This window comes from Crinia signifera, chromosome 8, assembly GCF_055691185.1.
Source record: "Crinia signifera chromosome 8, ASM5569118v1, whole genome shotgun sequence".
Taxonomy (NCBI): domain Eukaryota; kingdom Metazoa; phylum Chordata; class Amphibia; order Anura; family Myobatrachidae; genus Crinia; species Crinia signifera.
The window spans coordinates 3,213,778-3,235,746 of record NC_139224.1 but is presented as its reverse complement, the minus strand read 5'-3'; the positions used below and the strand labels follow the sequence as shown (position 1 = coordinate 3,235,746).

At 46.7% G+C, this 21,969-nt stretch overlaps 1 protein-coding gene across 1 annotated transcript in view; it reads left to right on the top strand.

Moving 5' to 3' along the window:
• The window catches only part of LOC146025633 (rab GDP dissociation inhibitor alpha-like), a 49,107-nt gene that overhangs the window by 13,235 nt on the left and 13,903 nt on the right, over window positions 1–21,969 (top strand). The window contains exons 3-9 of the mRNA XM_083155590.1: window positions 3,535–3,631; window positions 3,917–4,051; window positions 12,508–12,706; window positions 12,896–13,027; window positions 13,596–13,695; window positions 15,559–15,730; window positions 17,268–17,412. Coding sequence (XP_083011716.1) covers window positions 3,535–3,631; window positions 3,917–4,051; window positions 12,508–12,706; window positions 12,896–13,027; window positions 13,596–13,695; window positions 15,559–15,730; window positions 17,268–17,412 — 980 coding nt within the window. The remainder of the gene's footprint in view (window positions 1–3,534; window positions 3,632–3,916; window positions 4,052–12,507; window positions 12,707–12,895; window positions 13,028–13,595; window positions 13,696–15,558; window positions 15,731–17,267; window positions 17,413–21,969) is intronic.

The following is a 21,969-nucleotide window of genomic DNA, read 5'->3' as shown; positions in this document are numbered from 1 at the left end:
TGTGTGCGCTATATAAATAACTGGTAATAATCTCTGTACAGCGCTGTGGAATATGTGTGCACTATATCATAACTGGTAATAATAGTCTCTGTACAGCGCTGCGGAATATGTGTGCGCTATATAATAACTGGTAATAATAGTCTCTGTATAGCGCTGCGGAATATGTGTGCGCTATTTAATAACTGGTGATAATATTCTCTGTACAGTGCTGCGGACTATGTGTGCGCTATATAATAACTGGTAATAATATTCTCTGTACAGCGCTGCGGAATATGTGTGCGCTATATAATAACTGGTAATAATCTCTGTACAGCGCTGCGGAATATGTGTGCGCTATATAATAACTGGTAATAATAGTCTCTGTACAGCGCTGCGGAATATGTGTGCGCTATATAATAACTGGTAATAATATTCTCTGTACAGCGCTGCGGAATATGTGTGCGATATATAATAACTGGTAATAATATTCTCTGTACAGCGCTGCGGAATATGTGTGCGCTATATAATATCTGGTAATAATATTCTCTGTACAGTGCTGCGGAATATGTGTGTGCTATATACAGGTTGAGTATCCCGTATCCAAAATGCTCGGGACCAGGAGAATTTTGGATAACGGATTATTCCAAAAGGTTCTGTGTTCCTAAGAGACACAGATGGTAACTGTTTTTGTCACTTGCGCTACAAAAGAGAAAAAGACATTCCCTGGTATATAAAGGGCGTCTCCTCTTCTCCGTTAATCAGATAGACTCGTGTAGTTGGTATCACCACGTGAGAGGTACAAGGAAGAAATACCGTACGCCCCTGTTAGGGAGGGAACGGCTCCTCTTCTCCGTAACTGGATAGCAGCTGTGGATTCCTATATCTGCTAGGGATCTTTTCCTAATTGTGATGTACTCCAATGCAGCCAATTTCATAGGTAGAAATGGGAGATAAGTAGGACATAGAGTAATACTGATAAGGGAAATTTTATTTTACACAGCATACAATACAGATATAAAAGCAGGAGGTAGATAAAACATGGGGTGTTTAAAAAGAGAGACCCCCGGAGTCAAGACTGGTTACCGGAGTGGATGGAGAACTGAGATGGACAACAGTTCTCATAAGCGCTTGGGTAAAACAGTTCCGGATACTGTCCCACAGAAGGCAAGCAGGTCCGGCCACACAGTCTCCAACAGCAGGGGTGTACAGGTCCAACGCGTTTCAACCCTGTTCCGGGGTCTTTATCAAGGATAAACATAGACAGTTCCATGGGTGTTTAAATAGCAGTCCAATAACGAGGTGGATAAGGAGGAGGTGCATCTGTCATGATGACAACTTCCTCCTAAACTCCAGTGAGTCCGTCAGAAAAAGAGCTCCGTTTCCGGTCTGATGGTATTATGCGAGCGCGGATCTGCCTCACTTCCGTCATTTTTGTTCTCATACAGCCGCCCCACTTCCGTAGCGGCAGGCGGTGGTAGCGTCATGGTTACCATGGTGACGGAGCTTCGTCTCCGTCTGTGACTCTGAGATGTCCGCGTATCGGGTAGATGTCTTTCTTTCGTAGCGGGCAGCGGCGGTCTTATCAGAGCAGAGGGTGTTTAATATGAATCTGAGACTTTGACTTTGAGGGGAAGCAATGTTGAAAAACGTTGCTGACATTATGCTGATATACCTCAAAGTCTCAGATTCATATTAAACACCCTCTGCTCTGATAAGACCGCCGCTGCCCGCTACGAAAGAAAGACATCTACCCGATACGCGGACATCTCAGAGTCACAGACGGAGACGAAGCTCCATCACCATGGTAACCATGACGCTACCACCGCCTGCCGCTACGGAAGTGGGGCGGCTGTATGAGAACAAAAATGACGGAAGTGAGGCAGATCCGCGCTCGCATAATACCATCAGACCGGAAACGGAGCTCTTTTTCTGACGGACTCACTGGAGTTTAGGAGGAAGTTGTCATCATGACAGATGCACCTCCTCCTTATCCACCTCGTTATTGGACTGCTATTTAAACACCCATGGAACTGTCTATGTTTATCCTTGATAAAGACCCCGGAACAGGGTTGAAACGCGTTGGACCTGTACACCCCTGCTGTTGGAGACTGTGTGGCCGGACCTGCTTGCCTTCTGTGGGACAGTATCCGGAACTGTTTTACCCAAGCGCTTATGAGAACTGTTGTCCATCTCAGTTCTCCATCCACTCCGGTAACCAGTCTTGACTCCGGGGGTCTCTCTTTTTAAACACCCCATGTTTTATCTACCTCCTGCTTTTATATCTGTATTGTATGCTGTGTAAAATAAAATTTCCCTTATCAGTATTACTCTATGTCCTACTTATCTCCCATTTCTACCTATGAAATTGGCTGCATTGGAGTACATCACAATTAGGAAAAGATCCCTAGCAGATATAGGAATCCACAGCTGCTATCCAGTTACGGAGAAGAGGAGCCGTTCCCTCCCTAACAGGGGCGTACGGTATTTCTTCCTTGTACCTCTCACGTGGTGATACCAACTACACGAGTCTATCTGATTAACGGAGAAGAGGAGACGCCCTTTATATACCAGGGAATGTCTTTTTCTCTTTTGTAGCGCAAGTGACAAAAACAGTTACCATCTGTGTCTCTTAGGAACACAGAACCTTTTGCATATTGTTATTTTTGTGGTGTGGGGACACCATTTTACTGTCTTTACACTTGCTGCTCTTTTAAGCGCAAACTTGCGTACTAGTGTCCACTGTTCTCTGTTTACTTCAACGGATTATTCCGTATTTCGGAATATTTTAATATTTCAATGATGTATTTTGAAGTATCTTGCATTTATGCTGTATAAACACATAATATACACACAAATATATTTTATTACCACATAAAATACACACAAATATATTTTAATTGTTCAAAAAACAAGGTTTCAAAACGTGAAACAAAAATGTGTGTACTATCTCAGCACTGAATTTGAATGCCAAGCAATCATTGTCTTGCACATATATAGTGCCAGTTACATATCATGTCACCAGTGATGCTGTTACAAATGTCCCCAGTGAGTTTTTAGCAAAAAAAAAAAATAATTTCACTTTCTGGAAAGTCCGTATTTCGGAATAATTTGGATAACGGATATTCGGATACGGGATACTCGACCTGTAATAACTGGTAATAATAATCTCTGTAAAGTGCTGCGGAATATGTGTGCGCTATATAATAACTGGTAATAATAGTCTGTGTACAGCACTGCGGAATATGTGTGCACTATATAATAACTGGTAATAATAGTCTCTGTACAGCGCTGCGGAATATGTGTGTGCTATAAAATAACTGGTAATATTCTCTGTACAGTGCTGTGGAATATGTGTGCGCTATATAAATAACTGGTAATGATATTCTGTGTACAGTCAGCGCTGCAGAATATGTGTGCGCTATATAATAACTGGTAATAATAATAATAATGTATGTGATATAGGGCAACATCACCTCTTTTCATTCTTAGAAGCTGTAGGAAGTATACCTCTTGTTGTTTACTGGTATTAAAGTCCATTTTCTCTTTTTTTTCCAGCTTTATCGAAGGTTTAATATGATTGGTCCCCCAGAACCCATGGGTAGAGGCAGAGAATGGAATGTTGATCTCGTACCCAAATTTCTTATGGCCAATGGTAAGGGAGCAACTTAGGGGGAGATGTACAGAACAACGAGAAGAGAATTTGCCCATAGCAACCAGTTACGTCTGTGCTAGTAGTTATCAAGTACATTATATACAATTAGAGCAGAAGCCGATTGTTTGGACATTTCTTTTTTTGGTTTGCAATTAAGATTATTATCATGACCTCACTTGATCCCAGATTAGCGAGAGTATAATTTAACAAATGCTTCACGTGTCTTGTGGTCCGGCCATTTTGCATGGGGCTCAAGGTCTCTGTTCTTCTCTCTGCTTCTGTTAGGGCAGCTGGTGAAGTTGCTGTTATATACAGAAGTGACCCGATATATCGATTTCAAGGTGGTGGATGGAAGTTTCGTGTACAAAGCTGGAAGGATTCACAAGGTGCCGAGCACAGAGGAAGAGGCCTTGGTCTCTGGTGAGGGAAAGTGTTCAGGAACGTCTGTTATCTGCCTTGTTCATAATACAGTTTCATCTCTTTCTTCAGGAGAAGGTGGAGGCAACCATTTTGTAAATTCTGCGGAAAATAGTTCTACCACCTCTCCAGAATCAATTTAAGCCCTACTCCCTACATACCCAGAATTCCTAGCCTTGCCATCTAATGCCTTTAAACCAGGACACTCATAAATTACACACATTTCTTTAGCTGATTATAACTAGGGAAAATGCAGGCTTGTTATCAGCCAGCCACAGAACCTGTGTAATTCATTAGTGCCACAGCTTAAAGGGATAGTGTGGTAAGCGTATTTATACCTCTCTCTCTCTATATATGTATATATATATATATATATATATATATATATACATATATGTAATGTCCATCAGACATCCCCACATTGCACCATACTCCCCATGTGTCCATCACACCTATTTATTTATTAACAGTTTCTTATATAGCTCATACATATTCCGCAGCGCTGTACAGAGCATAGTTATGAGCAAAAACACATACAAAATTACAGTACAAGACAATGTAGGACAAGTACATGGTAATTAAGGATAGTTGCATCAGGGGACAGGACACTGCAGCAATCATCAGGGTGGCAGAGGTTTATATATTCTAAGAAAGGCACATGAGGAGAGATGGGCCCCCCCACATTCCCATCATACCGCCCCATACAGTATGTCCATCATACCTCCCCATATATCCATCATACCTCACAATATATCCATCATGCCTCCCCATATGTCCATCATACCTCCCAATATATCCATCATACCTCCCCACATTCCCATCATACCTCCCAATATATCCATCATACCTCCGAATATGTCCATCATACCTCCCCACATTCCCATCATACCCCCCCATATGTCCATCACACCTCCCAATATATGCCCATTATACCTCCCAATATATCCATCATACCTCCCCATATGTCCATCATACCTCCCCATATATCCATCATACCTCCCCATATGTCCATCGTACCTCTCCATATGTCCATCATACCTCCCAATATATCCATCATACCTCCCCATATATCCATCATACCTCCCCATATATCCATCATACCTCCCCATATGTCCATCATACCTCCCCATATGTCCATCATACCTCCCCATATGCCCATCATACCTCCCCATATGTCCATCATACCTCCCCATATGTCCATCATACCTCCCCATATGTCCATCATACCTCCCCATATGTCCATCATACCTCCCCATATATCCATCATACCTCCCCATATGTCCATCGTACCTCTCCATATGTCCATCATACCTCCCAATATATCCATCATACCTCCCCATATATCCATCATACCTCCCCATATATCCATCATACCTCCCCATATGTCCATCATACCTCCCCATATGTCCATCATACCTCCCCATATGTCCATCATACCTCCCCATATATCCATCATACCTCCCCATATATCCATCCTACATCCCCATATATCCATCATACCTCACCATATATCCATCCTACATCCCCATATGTCCATCATACCTCCCCATATATCCATCATACCTCCCCATATGCCCATCATACCTCCCCATATGCCCATCATACCTCCCCATATGTCCATCATACCTCCCCATATGTCCATCATACCTCCCCATATGCCCATCATACCTCCCCATATGTCCATCATACCTCCCCATATGTCCATCATACCTCCCAATATATCCATCATACCTCCCCATATGTCCATCATACCTCCCCATATGTCCATCATACCTCCCCATATATCCATCATACCTCCCCATATGTCCATCATACCTCCCCATATGTCCATCATACCTCCCCATATATCCATCATACCTCCCCATATGTCCATCATACCTCCCCATATATCCATCATACCTCCCCATATGTCCATCATACCTCCCCATATGTCCATCATACCTCCCCATATGTCCATCATACCTCCCCATATGTCCATCATACCTCCCAATATATCCATCATACCTCCCCATATGTCCATCATACCTCCCCATATGTCCATCATACCTCCCCATATATCCATCATACCTCCCCATATGTCCATCATACCTCCCCATATGTCCATCATACCTCCCCATATATCCATCATACCTCCCCATATGTCCATCATACCTCCCCATATGTCCATCATACCTCCCCATATGTCCATCATACCTCCCCATATGTCCATCATACCTCCCAATATATCCATCATACCTCCCCATATGTCCATCATACCTCCCCATATATCCATCATACCTCCCCATATGTCCATCATACCTCCCCATATGTCCATCATACCTCCCCATATGTCCATCATACCTCCCCATATGTCCATCATACCTCCCCATATATCCATCATACCTCCCCATATATCCATCATACCTCCCCATATGTCCATCATACCTCCCCATATGTCCATCATACCTCCCCACATTCCCATCATACCTCCCCATATATCCATCATACCTCCCCATATGTCCATCATACCTCCCAATATATCCATCATACCTCCCCACAGGCCCATCATACCTCCCCATATATCCATCATACCTCCCCATATATCCATCATACCTTCCCATATGTCCATCATACCTCCCCATATGTCCATCATACCTCCCCATATGTCCATCATACCTCCCCATATGTCCATCATACCTCCCCATATATCCATCATACCTCCCCATATATCCATCATACCTCCCCATATATCCATCATACCTCCCCATATGTCCATCATACCTCCCCATATATCCATCATACCTCCCCATATGTCCATCATACCTCCCCATATGTCCATCATACCTCCCCATATGTCCATGATACCTCCCCATATGTCCATCATACCTCCCCATATGTCCATCATACCTCCCCATATGTCCATCATACCTCCCCATATGTCCATCATACCTCCCAATATATCCATCATACCTCCCCATATATCCATCATTCCTCCCCATATGTCCATCATACCTCCCCATATATCCATCATACCTCCCCACATGTCCATCATACCTCCCCATATATCCATCATACCTCCCCATATGTCCATCATACCTCCCCATATATCCATCATACCTCCCCATATGTCCATCATACCTCCCCACATTCCCATCATACCTCCCCATATGTCCATCATACCTCCCCATATGTCCATTATACCTCCCCATATGTCCATCATACCTCCCCATATGTCCATCATACCTCCCCACATTCCCATCATACCTCCCAATATATCCATCATACCTCCCCATTTGTCCATCATACCTCCCCACATTCCCATCATACCTCCCAATATATCCATCATACCTCCCCATATGTCCATCATACCTCCCCACAGGCCCATCATACCTCCCCATATGTCCATCATACCTCCCAATATATCCATCATACCTCCCCAAATGTCCATCATACCTCCCCATATGTCCATCATACCTCCCCATATGTCCATCATACCTCCCCATATGTCCATCATACCTCCCCATATGTCCATCATACCTCCCCATATGTCCATCATACCTCCCAATATATCCATCATACCTCCCTATATGTCCATCATACCTCCCAATATATCCATCATACCTCCCCATATGTCCATCATACCTCCCAATATATCCATCATACCTCCCCATATGTCCATCATACCTCCCAATATATCCATCATACCTCCCCATATGTCCATCATACCTCCCAATATATCCATCATACCTCCCCATATATCCATCATACCTCCCCATATATCCATCATACCTCCCCATATGTCCATCATACCTCCCCATATGTCCATCATACCTCCCCATATGTCCATCATACCTCCCCATATATCCATCATACCTCCCAATATATCCATCATACCTCCCCATATATCCATCATACCTCCCCATATGTCCATCATACCTCCCCATATGTCCATCATACCTCCCCATATGTCCATCATACCTCCCCATATGTCCATCATACCTCCCAATATATCCATCATACCTCCCCATATGTCCATCATACCTCCCAATTTATCCATCATACCTCCCCATATATCCATCATACCTCCCCATATATCCATCATACCTCCCCATATGTCCATCATACCTCCCCATATGTCCATCATACCTCCCAATATATCCATCATACCTCCCCATATATCCATCATACCTCCCCATATATCCATCATACCTCCCCATATATCCATCATACCTCCCCATATGTCCATCATACCTCCCCATATGTCCATCATACCTCCCAATATATCCATCATACCTCCCCATATATCCATCATACCTCCCCATATGTCCATCATACCTCCCCATATATCCATCATACCTCCACATATGTCCATCATACCTCCCCACATGTCCATCATACCTCCCCACATGTCCATCATACCTCCCCACATGTCCATCATACCTCCCCATATGTCCATCATACCTCCCCATATGTCCATCATACCTCCTCATATGTCCATCATACCTCCCCATATGTCCATCATACCTCCCCATATGTCCATCATACCTCCCCATATATCCATCATACCTCCCCATATGTCCATCATACCTCCCCATATGTCCATCATACCTCCCCATATGTCCATCATACCTCCCCATATGTCCATCATACCTCCCCATATGTCCATCATACCTCCCCATATGTCCATCATACCTCCCCATATATCCATCATACCTCCCCATATGTCCATCATACCTCCCCACATGTCCATCATACCTCCCCACATGTCCATCATACCTCCCCACAGGCCCATCATACCTCCCCATATGTCTATCATACCTCCCAATATATCCATCATACCTCCCCATATGTCCATCATACCTCCCCATATGTCCATCATACCTCCCAATATATCCATCATACCTCCCCATATGTCCATCATACCTCCCCACATTCCCATCATACCTCCCAATATATCCATCATACCTCCCCATATGTCCATCATACCTCCCCATATGTCCATCATACCTCCCAATATATCCATCATACCTCCCCATATGTCCATCATACCTCCCCATATGTCCATCATACCACCCCATATGTCCATCATACCTCCCCACATTCCCATCATACCTCCCCATATATCCATCATACCTCCCCATATGTCCATCATACCTCCCAATATATCCATCATACCTCCCCACAGGCCCATCATACCTCCCCATATATCCATCATACCTCCCCATATGTCCATCATACCTTCCCATATGTCCATCATACCTCCCCATATGTCCATCATACCTCCCCATATGTCCATCATACCTCCCCATATGTCCATCATACCTCCCCATATGTCCATCATACCTCCCCATATATCCATCATACCTCCCCATATATCCATCATACCTCCCCATATGTCCATCATACCTCCCCATATATCCATCATACCTCCCCATATGTCCATCATACCTCCCCATATGTCCATCATACCTCCCCATATATCCATCATACCTCCCCATATGTCCATCATACCTCCCCATATGTCCATCATACCTCCCCATATGTCCATCATACCTCCCCATATGTCCATCATACCTCCCCATATATCCATCATTCCTCCCCATATGTCCATCATACCTCCCCACATGTCCATCATACCTCCCCACATGTCCATCATACCTCCCCATATATCCATCATACCTCCCCATATGTCCATCATACCTCCCCATATATCCATCATACCTCCCCATATGTCCATCATACCTCCCCACATTCCCATCATACCTCCCCATATGTCCATCATACCTCCCCATATGTCCATCATACCTCCCCATATGTCCATCATACCTCCCCACATTCCCATCATACCTCCCAATATATCCATCATACCTCCCCATTTGTCCATCATACCTCCCCACATTCCCATCATACCTCCCAATATATCCATCATACCTCCCCATATGTCCATCATACCTCCCCACAGGCCCATCATACCTCCCCATATGTCCATCATACCTCCCAATATATGCCCATTATACCTCCCAATATATCCATCATACCTCCCCATATGTCCATCATACCTCCCCATATATCCATCATACCTCCCCATATGTCCATCGTACCTCTCCATATGTCCATCATACCTCCCAATATATCCATCATACCTCCCCATATATCCATCATACCTCCCCATATGTCCATCATACCTCCCCATATGTCCATCATACCTCCCCATATATCCATCATACCTCCCCATATGTCCATCATACCTCCCAATATATCCATCATACCTCCCCATATATCCATCATACCTCCCCATATATCCATCATACATCCCCATATGTCCATCATACCTCCCCATATGTCCATCATACCTCCCAATATATCCATCATACCTCCCCATATGTCCATCATACCTCCCAATATATCCATCATACCTCCCCATATATCCATCATACCTCCCCATATATCCATCATACCTCCCCATATGTCCATCATACCTCCCCATATGTCCATCATACCTCCCAATATATCCATCATACCTCCCCATATATCCATCATACCTCCCCATATATCCATCATACCTCCACATATGTCCATCATACCTCCCCATATGTCCATCATACCTCCCCACATGTCCATCATACCTCCCCACATGTCCATCATACCTCCCCATATGTCCATCATACCTCCCCATATGTCCATCATACCTCCCCATATGTCCATCATACCTCCCCATATGTCCATCATACCTCCCCATATGTCCATCATACCTCCCAATATGTCCATCATACCTCCCAATATATCCATCATACCTCCCCATATGTCCATCATACCTCCCCATATGTCCATCATACCTCCCCATATATCCATCATACCTCCCCATATGTCCATCATACCTCCCCATATGTCCATCATACCTCCCCATATATCCATCATACCTCCCCATATGTCCATCATACCTCCCCATATGTCCATCATACCTCCCCATATGTCCATCATACCTCCCCATATGTCCATCATACCTCCCCACAGGCCCATCATACCTCCCCATATGTCCATCATACCTCCCAATATATCCATCATACCTCCCCATATGTCCATCATACCTCCCCATATGTCCATCATACCTCCCCATATGTCCATCATACCTCCCAATATGTCCATCATACCTCCCCATATGTCCATCATACCTCCCCACATTCCCATCATACCTCCCAATATATCCATCATACCTCCCCATATGTCCATCATACCTCCCCATATGTCCATCATACCTCCCCATATGTCCATCATACCTCCCCATATGTCCATCATACCTCCCAATATATCCATCATACCTCCCCATATGTCCATCATACCTCCCCATATGTCCATCATACCTCCCAATATATCCATCATACCTCCCCATATGTCCATCATACCTCCACATATGTCCATCATACCTCCCCATATGTCCATCATACCTCCCCATATGTCCATCATACCTCCCCATATGTCCATCATACCTCCCCATATGTCCATCATACCTCCCCATATGTCCATCATACCTCCCCATACAGTATGTCCATCATACCTCCCCATATGTCCAACATACCTCCCCATATGTCCAACATACCTCCCCATATGTCCATCATACCTCCCCATATGTCCATCATACCTCCCCATACAGTATGTCCATCATACCTCCCCATATGTCCATCATACCGCCCCATATATCCATCATACCTCCCCATATGTCCATCATACCTCCCCATATGTCCATCATACCTCCCCATATGTCCATCATACCTCCCCATATGTCCATCATACTGCCCCATATATCCATCATACCTCCCCATATGTCCATCATACCGCCCCATATATCCATCATACCTCCCCATATGCCCATCATACCTCCCCATATATCAATCATACCTTCCCATATGTCCATCATACCTCCCAATATATCCATCATATCTCCCCATATGTCCATCATTCCTCTTCATATGCCCATCATACCTCCCCATATATCCATCATACCTCCCCACAGGCCCATCATACCTCCCCATATGTCCATCATTCCTCCCCATATGTCCATCTTACCTCCCCATATATCCATAATACCTCCCCATATGTCCATAATACCTCCCCATATGTCCATCATATTACTTTTTATGCCATTTACAGATCTATAAGACCTTCCCACATACCACCCACCTACCCACTTGCCATGTACCTCTTCCAAATTTGCTTCCCTGTCATCCCCTGCTTACTTCCTTTCTTGGCATGATGTGTTAATTGAAGCAGCAGGGCAGGTAGGTCAGCGGTGAGCAGTACTGGTAAGTCTGGGCCCTATACTTACCTAATGGTGGCCCTGTGCATCTTACCCATTCAGTACGACCTAGTGGGATTACTTATTTGGACAAGTGCTAGTCTACATAATGGTTACCTTCCGGCAGACTACGATATGCTCTTACCGGCTCCCCACAATGACTTACACGGCCTTTTCTTGGTTCCAGACTTAATGGGCATGTTCGAAAAGAGACGTTTCCGTAAATTCTTACTATTTGTTCTGAACTTTAATGAACAAGATGTGAAGACTCATCACTGCACGCAGCCGAAGAAAATGACCATGAGGGAATTGTATCGGAAATTTGACCTAGGTCCAGAGGTCATGGCGTTCACTGGCCATGCCCTGGCGTTGTACAGGACAGACGAGTAAGTAGAAGCTGTTTTTACTGGCAGGGGTTTATTATTTTGGCTAAGGTAGGTAGGGTGGTACCATTAAGTGAACCAGCTCCGTAGACTTAAATTAAATGTTGTTATTAGAGAGAGGTGAGTGTGGCTGGGTCAGAGAGGAGACCTTTTTCAGAGGAGAAGGAGATAATCTGTGTTTTTGTACTGCAGCTACTTGGACCAGCCGTGTATAGAGACAATAAACCGAATCAAGCTGTATTGTGAATCCTTGGCTAAATACAGCAAAAGCCCGTACCTGTACCCTCTGTATGGCCTGGGGGAGCTTCCGCAGGGATTTGCCAGGTGAGATACCACCAAGGATTCCTTCCACATAGCAAATCAACATGGTATTTAGAGCCGGGGCAACGGTCAGCATAACTGGGTTGTTTAATATAATTCCAGTGGAGAATACATATTCTTGTCTTGTACATGTCATAATCTTGTACCCTCAAAAACCGATCAATGACGTCATTGTCTGTGACCAAATAGCGACCACAAAACGTTTTCAGTTTGGGGAAGAAGAAGTATTCCCGATGGTGCCGATCAGGCGAATATGGTGGTTCTGGATGGCGGTCATGGCCACCATTGACTGGTGAGCTGGAGAATTGTTGTAAAAAGAACCCTCTGGTCAACTTCCCACGTCGATTCGTCTTGACCTTCTTTCGTAGCTGCTACAAAAGATCAACATAGTATGTCCCGGTGATAGTTTTACCTTTTTCCATAGGCCCAATAATAACAAAGAAAACTACAGGAGAAACATTGAAGTGTCTTAGAGACGGGTTTGGCCCCTAGACCTCTGCTGACTGCCGCGAAACATAATTGCCTTGTACAGACCAAATGGAGGATTTCACATATCTCTCTACTCCCTTAGGCTGAGCGCTTTGTACGGGGGAATTTACATGCTCAATAAACCTGTAAATGAAATCCTAATGGAGAAGGGGAAGGCGGTTGGAGTGCGGTCCGAGGGAGAGGTGAGAGGTTATATTGTCATGTGCTGTATGAGCCATTATCTACATCACCTATTTCACTGGTCCTGTTTTATATTACACCTTGCTGAAAACAGATAGGTAGTAGGTGTGTAACCAGGGACTGATCTACCCTTACTGAAATGGGTGTGGCCTGTACAGGGCCCGGTATGAGGAGGGGAGACCTGAAAACACCGCCCCCCCCCCCCCATTGGATCCCTCTTAGAAGAAAAGAAAAGAGAATCCCCATAGGTTTCTATTGGTCACCACCATCAATAGGACAGTGCGCCAAAGTATCACATTCCACAGCTTGGTGCTTAAGGAAATCTGGCCAAAACTCCAAAAACAGCAGTTTTTGGACTTTTTGGATGCATTTTCCTCTTAGTTCAGCCCACCCTGTGCAAAATGACACGTGAAAGTCGACCGGCTGGTACTTTATTTCTCTCCACTTTAGCTCTCTCCAATATTTGATAAATCTCCCTGTATTTTCAGTAATTTAATATCAATGGCTACCACGGCCATAGTCACTTGTATAATCAGTGTAATGTGGGCGGTGCTCACGGGCCCTGAGTACAGAGGGCCACACAGCACATACTGCACCCATGATTCTTTTACTTACGTTTCTGAAGTCCCGCGTCAGGCGCTACAGATGCGGCAAAAATAGCAGCCAAAATGGTTACGATTTAGTCAAATGAATCTCCAGAACATGGCGGGCACCATGTTTCTGGGGATTCGGTATGAAATCCCGACGGTTGAAATCCCGACAGGGTCGAAATCCCGAATGGGTCATAATACCCACAAGGACAAAATCCTGACAAGGACAAAATCCCGACAGGGTCAAAATACCGACATATAGAATGTACAGGTGAAACAGTCAACATGACTTTCCGTTGACAGATCGCGAGGTCCACATGGGTTTTTTCACTGTTTTTTGACCCAAATGTCGACACAGTGGACATGGACACAGTTGGAAGTGAACCGCAGCCCCTCGCATAGCTCGCTTCGCTCGCCATGCTTCGGGCACGGTGCCTCGCTGCGCTCGGCACACTATTTTATTCTCCCACCACGCCCTAGTGGATGGTAGGGCATGAAATACCGCCTGTCGGCACATGTCAGGTCAAAAAACACTGAAAAAACCCATGTCGACCTTGCGACCTGTCGACGGAAAGTCATATTGACTGTTTCACCTGTACAATCTATATGTCGGGATTTTGACCCTGTCGGGATTTTAAATGTCGGGATTTTGTCCTTGTCGGGATTTTGTCCTTGTTGGTATTATGACCCATTCGGGATTTTGACCCTGTCAGGATTTTGACCGTCGGGATTTTGACTGCATCCCGTTTCTGGAGACTTGCACATGCATAGTAGAGCGTGAAGAGGAGGGAGCCAATCCGGAGCCTGCACACGGTCCCCCTCCTCTAACGCCCCTGACCACGGTCATGCTGGGACTTGTAGAGAGACTCAGCTGGGGGAGACTTATCAATCCTTCTAAAGAATAAAAGTGGAGGCGTTTCCCATACCAATCAGATTCCTGCTACCATTTGCATTCTATAAATTGGTAGCTAGAATCTTATTGGCTCCTATGGGCAATGACTCCATTTTCCTCTTTAGAAGGTTTGATAAATCCCCCCCATACTGCATCACAGGTTCATAAATACATTCATTACATAGAGCAACATAAACTTGTATATAAGTGTACAGCATAATATAGACTCAGTCTTACATGATTACTTTAATGATTAGTGGGGCTATCAGCACTTGTTCAGTTTTTCATTTCTTTCTTTACATTTTGCTGCCCCACAAAACTGCCCGAATTGGGCTCATTATAGACACATACCATTCCAAGCACGGCTTTGACTTGTGTTGCAGATTGCTTACTGTAAGCAGTTAATCTGTGACCCCAGTTATGTCCCTGACCAAGTGAAGAAGACTGGGCAGGTCATACGTGTTATCTGCATCCTCAGCCATCCAATCAGGAACACGGATGAGTGCACGTCTTGCCAAATCATCATCCCCCAGACGCAAGTCAACAGAAAATCAGGTGAGGCGCATTAAGGGGTTTATGGGATGATATCTGTGCAAGGGAGCAAACAGAAGATTTATTCATATAGTGCAAGGTCAGATGTGCACTTTTGCTTATCTTTGTCCTATTCTGAGTTGTACAAACATCGGCCTGACCTGTATTTCTGTGAAATAGTGCACTTTCGGCAGTGAAAATGCAGGCACACGGAACAACCCAGAGTTAAGGGAGTGGCATGGGGATATATGTAAAGCTCTGTTCAATTCTGAGTCCTGTGTATGGGGAAGGGAAGCCTGTCTCTGACATATGTAAAGCTATGTGCGATTCTGAGTCCTGTGTATGGGGAAGGGAAGCCTGTCTCTGATATATGTATAGTTTCTACGATTCTGAGTCCTGCTTATGGGGAAGGGAAGCCTGTGTCTGACATATGTAAAGCTATGTGCGATTCTGAGTATTGTGTATGGGGAAGGGAAGCCTGTGTCTGACATATGTAAAGCTCTGTTCGATTCTGAGTCCTGTGTATGGGGAAGGGAAGCCTGTCTCTGTCATATGTAAAACTCTGTAGGATTCTGAGTCCTGCTTATGGGGAAGGGAAGCCTGCTTCTGACATATGTAAAGCTATGTGTGATTCTGAGTCCTGAGGACGGGGAAGGGAAGCCTGTCTCTGACATACTGTATGTAAAGTTTTGTACTATTCTGAGTGCTGCTTATGGGGAAGGGAAGCCTGTCTCTGACATATGTAAAGCTCTGTGCAATTCTGAGTCCTGAGTGCGGGGAAGCAAGCCTGCCTCTGACATATGTAAAGCTATGTGCGATTCTGAGTCCTGCTTATGGGGAAGGGAAGCCTGTCTCTGACATATGTAAAGTTCTGTGCGATTCTGAGTCCTGAGTACGGGGAAGGTAAGCCTGTCTCTGACATATGGAAAGCTCTGTGCTGTTCTGAATCCTGCATACGGGAAAGGAAAGCCTGTATCTGACAGATCTTTTAAGGCCCCCATGCACTTGTCCGATTTGGCCTCTTTTTTTACCCGATTCTGATGCATCGGGCCGAAAAATCGGGTGCAGAGTGGCCAAATCATCTGTGTTTGACATCCTTTCCGTTGTCATGGTTGCATCAGAGAGGAGGTCGGACCTGCTGCACGCTGACCTCTGACTCCCAGCAGTGGGGCACAGGATCGCATACAATATACAGTATCATATGCAGAATGAGCTGATACCATATATCGTACATGTCCCTGCCGCCCGGAGGGGCATTGTTTGTGACTTCTCCCCCTCGGAAAATGGAGGCCATTACACCTTATGCAGATTCTAGCATTAGCGTAAGGTATTAAAATAGGCTTCCGCTCTGTCCCTAAACTACAGCCACTTGTTGGGTGCGTCAGAATCAGCCCTTAAACTGCTAAAATAATCTTTCCTACATTCCCTAACATGGCGCATTCAGTCCCTGGCCAGACGCCCACATGGACCAGTCAGGGAAGCCCAGCGTGGGCCAGATGAGTGTGAATGTATTATTACTGGTGATTATAACTGCAGTCTGTCGTCTTTCCCCCCTGCCCAGACATCTATGTGTGTATGGTCTCCTGTTCACACTGCGTCGCATCAGACGGGAAATATGTCGCTATAATTAGCACAACAGTCGAAACTGAGAATCCGCAGACTGAGATCCAGCCGGCTCTAGAACTCCTGGAACCTGTTGATCAGAAGTGAGTGGGATGGGGACTGGGGATAGGCCCATTGTTGTATTATTATAACATTGCTATTGTTGTCATAACTTGAGCCCCCCCCCCCCCCCCTAGCATGCCAGTGTGGTCTTAGACAACCCTGAGTGCTCTTCCAATATTTAAGCCCCTCCTGCACCCCTCTTTTATACAATGGGTAGCAAGATGGATCTACTTTGACCAGATACCATGCAAACTGTACAGCATGTTCCACATCACGGCGAAAGAGTTCCGGATAACTGATCCCATAACTGTACTTACCAATTCCCAATATCTAAAGCCACTTTATGTGTCAGCCATGATTATCCCTGGCACATTTCTGCAAGGCGGTGATGACCCACCTTCTTTGGTGGCATTAGCACGGATTAGGAATGCCCTTTTATTACCCGTAGGACAGGGACAAACAAGCTGATGGGTGTAAAGCTGTCAAATGAAAGGTGTTATTCTCTCTCTTTCGCAAGTCTGGTGGGCGACAGATTTCCTAGAACCTCAGCGGAATGCAGGAAATACGGCTGTGATGAGTCACAATTCCTGGTGTGAGCTGATCCTGGCACTGATATTGTGCAACCTTCACAGTGTGGCAGGAGGGGGGTGAAACATCAGAGATGACCCACAGAGTCCGTCCCTGTGCAGAAGGGCCCCATGCTATCACAAGCTAGGAAGTGGGGACAAGGCACAGTATTAACGCTATTTCATTTGTTGAACTTTCCCCACTAGTTTCTTTCATTTACAGGTAGTTTCATAATACGGTGCATGGGGCAGAATCAATAAGGTCCAAGGTTCCGTAGGGACCTGGTGCGATATGTCAGACTCTCAATGACATTATAGTCCTGAGATATTGCTTAAGTTGCCCATACACGCTGCGAGAATCACATGCGTTATGGGCTAGATCGCACCGCACGACATGCAATGTGCGTGCAATGCGATGCAATCCGCGGGCAGTACTAAAGTCTAGCACATACTTTTTGTACTGTGCGATGCGATGCCCGCGGGAGTGCCCATCGCATCGCATTTAGTTTTGCTGGCAACTCCAAGAAAAGAAGATTCTCATCTGTCATTTATAAATGCAAAGGGCTGATGTACAGAGATTGCCCCTGTGACAGCACAAATCGAAGCCCAGATAGACAGGGCAGCAATGACTATATAGTGCAAATCTAATGCAGATTGTATCGATTGTATGTAGATAGTACAGAGATAGCAAAGACTGCATAGCACTCGAATCTTAAGTCAGATAGCGAGGGAATTGCCCCGTGTGTACACAGCATTAGGGAGATGGGAAAGGGCCAGCCGTAGAGGAGGAACCTCACCGTGTGTACACAGCATTAGGGAGATGGGAAAGGGCCAGCCGTAGAGGAGGAATCTCACCGTGTGTACACAGCATTAGGGAGATGGGAAAGGGCCAGCCGTAGAGGAGGAACCTCATCGTGTGTACACAGCATTAGGGAGATGGAAAAGGGCCAGCCGTAGAGGAGGAACCTCACCGTGTGTACACAGCATTAGGGAGATGGGAAAGGGCCAGCCGTAGAGGAGGAACCTCACCGTGTGTACACAGCATTAGGGAGATGGGAAAGGGCCAGCCGTAGAGGAGGAATCTCACCGTGTGTACACAGCATTAGGGAGATGGGAAAGGGCCAGCCGTAGAGGAGGAACCTCACCGTGTGTACACAGCATTAGGAAGATGGGAAAGGGCCAGCCGTAGAGGAGGAACCTCACCGTGTGTACACAGCATTAGGGAGATGGGAAAGGGCCAGCCGTAGAGGAGGAACCTCACCGTGTGTACACAGCATTAGGGAGATGGGAAAGGGCCAGCCGTAGAGGAGGAACCTCACCGTGTGTACACAGCATTAGGGAGATGGGAAAGGGCCAGCCGTAGAGGAGGAACCTCACCGTGTGTACACAGCATTAGGGAGATGGGAAAGGGCCAGCCGTAGAGGAGGAATCTCACCGTGTGTACACAGCATTAGGGAGATGGGAAAGGGCCAGCCGTAGAGGAGGAATCTCACCGTGTGTACACAGCATTAGTGAGAAAGGGCCAGCCGTAGAGGAGGAATCTCACCGTGTGTACACAGCATTAGGGAGAAAGGGCCAGCCGTAGAGGAGGAACCTCACCGTGTGTACACAGCATTAGTGAGAAAGGGCCAGCCGTAGAGGAGGAATCTCACCGTGTGTACACAGCATTAGGGAGATGGGAAAGGGCCAGCCGTAGAGGAGGAACCTCACCGTGTGTACACAGCATTAGGGAGATGGGAAAGGGCCAGCCGTAGAGGAGGAACCTCACCGTGTGTACACAGCATTAGGGAGATGGGAAAGGGCCAGCCGTAGAGGAGGAACCTCACCGTGTGTACACAGCATTAGGGAGATGGGAAAGGGCCAGCCGTAGAGGAGGAACCTCACCGTGTGTACACAGCATTAGGGAGATGGGAAAGGGCCAGCCGTAGAGGAGGAACCTCACCGTGTGTACACAGCATTAGGGAGATGGGAAAGGGCCAGCCGTAGAGGAGGAATCTCACCGTGTGTACACAGCATTAGGGAGATGGGAAAGGGCCAGCCGTAGAGGAGGAATCTCACCGTGTGTACACAGCATTAGTGAGAAAGGGCCAGCCGTAGAGGAGGAATCTCACCGTGTGTACACAGCATTAGGGAGAAAGGGCCAGCCGTAGAGGAGGAATCTCACCGTGTGTACACAGCATTAGGGAGATAGGAAAGGGCCAGTCGTAGAGGAGGAACCTCACCGTGTGTACACAGCATTAGGGAGATGGGAAAGGGCCAGCCGTAGAGGAGGAACCGCACCGTGTGTACACAGCATTAGGGAGATGAGAAAGGGCCAGCCGTAGAGGAGGAACCTCACCGTGTGTACACAGCATTAGGGAGATGGGAAAGGGCCAGCCGTAGAGGAGGAACCTCACCGTGTGTACACAGCATTAGGGAGATGGGAAAGGGCCAGCCGTAGAGGAGGAACCTCACCGTGTGTACACAGCATTAGGGAGATGGGAAAGGGCCAGCCGTAGAGGAGGAACCTCACCGTGTGTACACAGCATTAGGGAGATGGGAAAGGGCCAGCCGTAGAGGAGGAACCTCACCGTGTGTACACAGCATTAGGGAGATGGGAAAGGGCCAGCCGTAGAGGAGGAACCTCACCGTGTGTACACAGCATTAGGGAGATGGGAAAGGGCCAGCCGTAGAGGAGGAACCTCACCGTGTGTGCACAGCATTAGGGAGATGGGAAAGGGTCAGCCGTAGAGGAGGAATCTCACCGTGTGTACACAGCATTAGGGAGATGGGAAAGGGCCAGCCGTAGAGGAGGAATCTCACCGTGTGTACACAGCATTAGTGAGAAAGGGCCAGCCGTAGAGGAGGAATCTCACCGTGTGTACACAGCATTAGGGAGAAAGGGCCAGGCGTAGAGGAGGAATCTCACCGTGTGTACACAGCATTAGGGAGATGGGAAAGGGCCAGTCGTAGAGGAGGAACCTCACCGTGTGTACACAGCATTAGGGAGATGGGAAAGGGCCAGTCGTAGAGGAGGAATCTCACCGTGTGTACACAGCATTAGGGAGATGGGAAAGGGCCAGCCGTAGAGGAGGAACCTCACCGTGTGTACACAGCATTAGGGAGATGGGAAAGGGCCAGCCATAGAGGAGGAACCTCACCGTGTGTACACAGCATTAGGGAGAGGAAAGGGCCAGCCGTAGAGGAGGAACCTCACCGTGTGTACACAGCATTAGGGAGAGGAAAGGGCCAGCCGTAGAGGAGGAACCTCACCATGTATTCTATGGCGCAATGTACTGCGTGTATGTAGAGAACATACTAATGCATGTACACCTATGTAGGCTGGAAGGCATTGTGTCCTCTGGGAGGGTGCAGCGTGGTAGGCACAAAGTGGGCATGGCCAGGTGTGAAGGTGGGTGTGCCTAAAAGCAGTGTGAATCCTGCCATCGGGTCCCCTTCCGACCACCCACTTGTATGGGTGACTGGGAACACCACCTGATTTTCGTGGGCATCCCCATAAAAATGCTAGGGTTCCCCTGGGAACGGAGGTGTGGCGTTGCCAGCTCGGGGCAGGCGGCTCACATCACATGACACCAGCGGCCAACCCGTATTCGATGATCTTGGGTTTTCACTGTCGCTGAACATCGAATGATTTTTCTCCCCTTTGGCTGCATGGGTTTGTTCCAGGGGTGGTGGGAGGGGGGGGGGGGGGGGGGGGGGGCAGACGTTGGCGGGGCAGCAAGTGCCGTTTACCTGTTCCTTAGGCTGCAAGTATACGCAGCCTAGCAAACAGGTCTGAATCGGTCCCCGAGTGAGGCCGAACAGAGAATGCAGCAAAGACCGGTCAGGAGGTGAGTGGCCCATTGTTCTACATACACGTGTATGACAGTCAGCAGCTGCTTCTGATTGGCTGAGTGCTGTATGCTATTAACAACATTGGCCAGTCACACAGAGTCAAACACGCAGTCACATAAAGTCACGCACACACAGTCACACGCACACACAGTCACACGCACGCAGAGTCTCACACGCAGTCACACGGATGTAATGCCG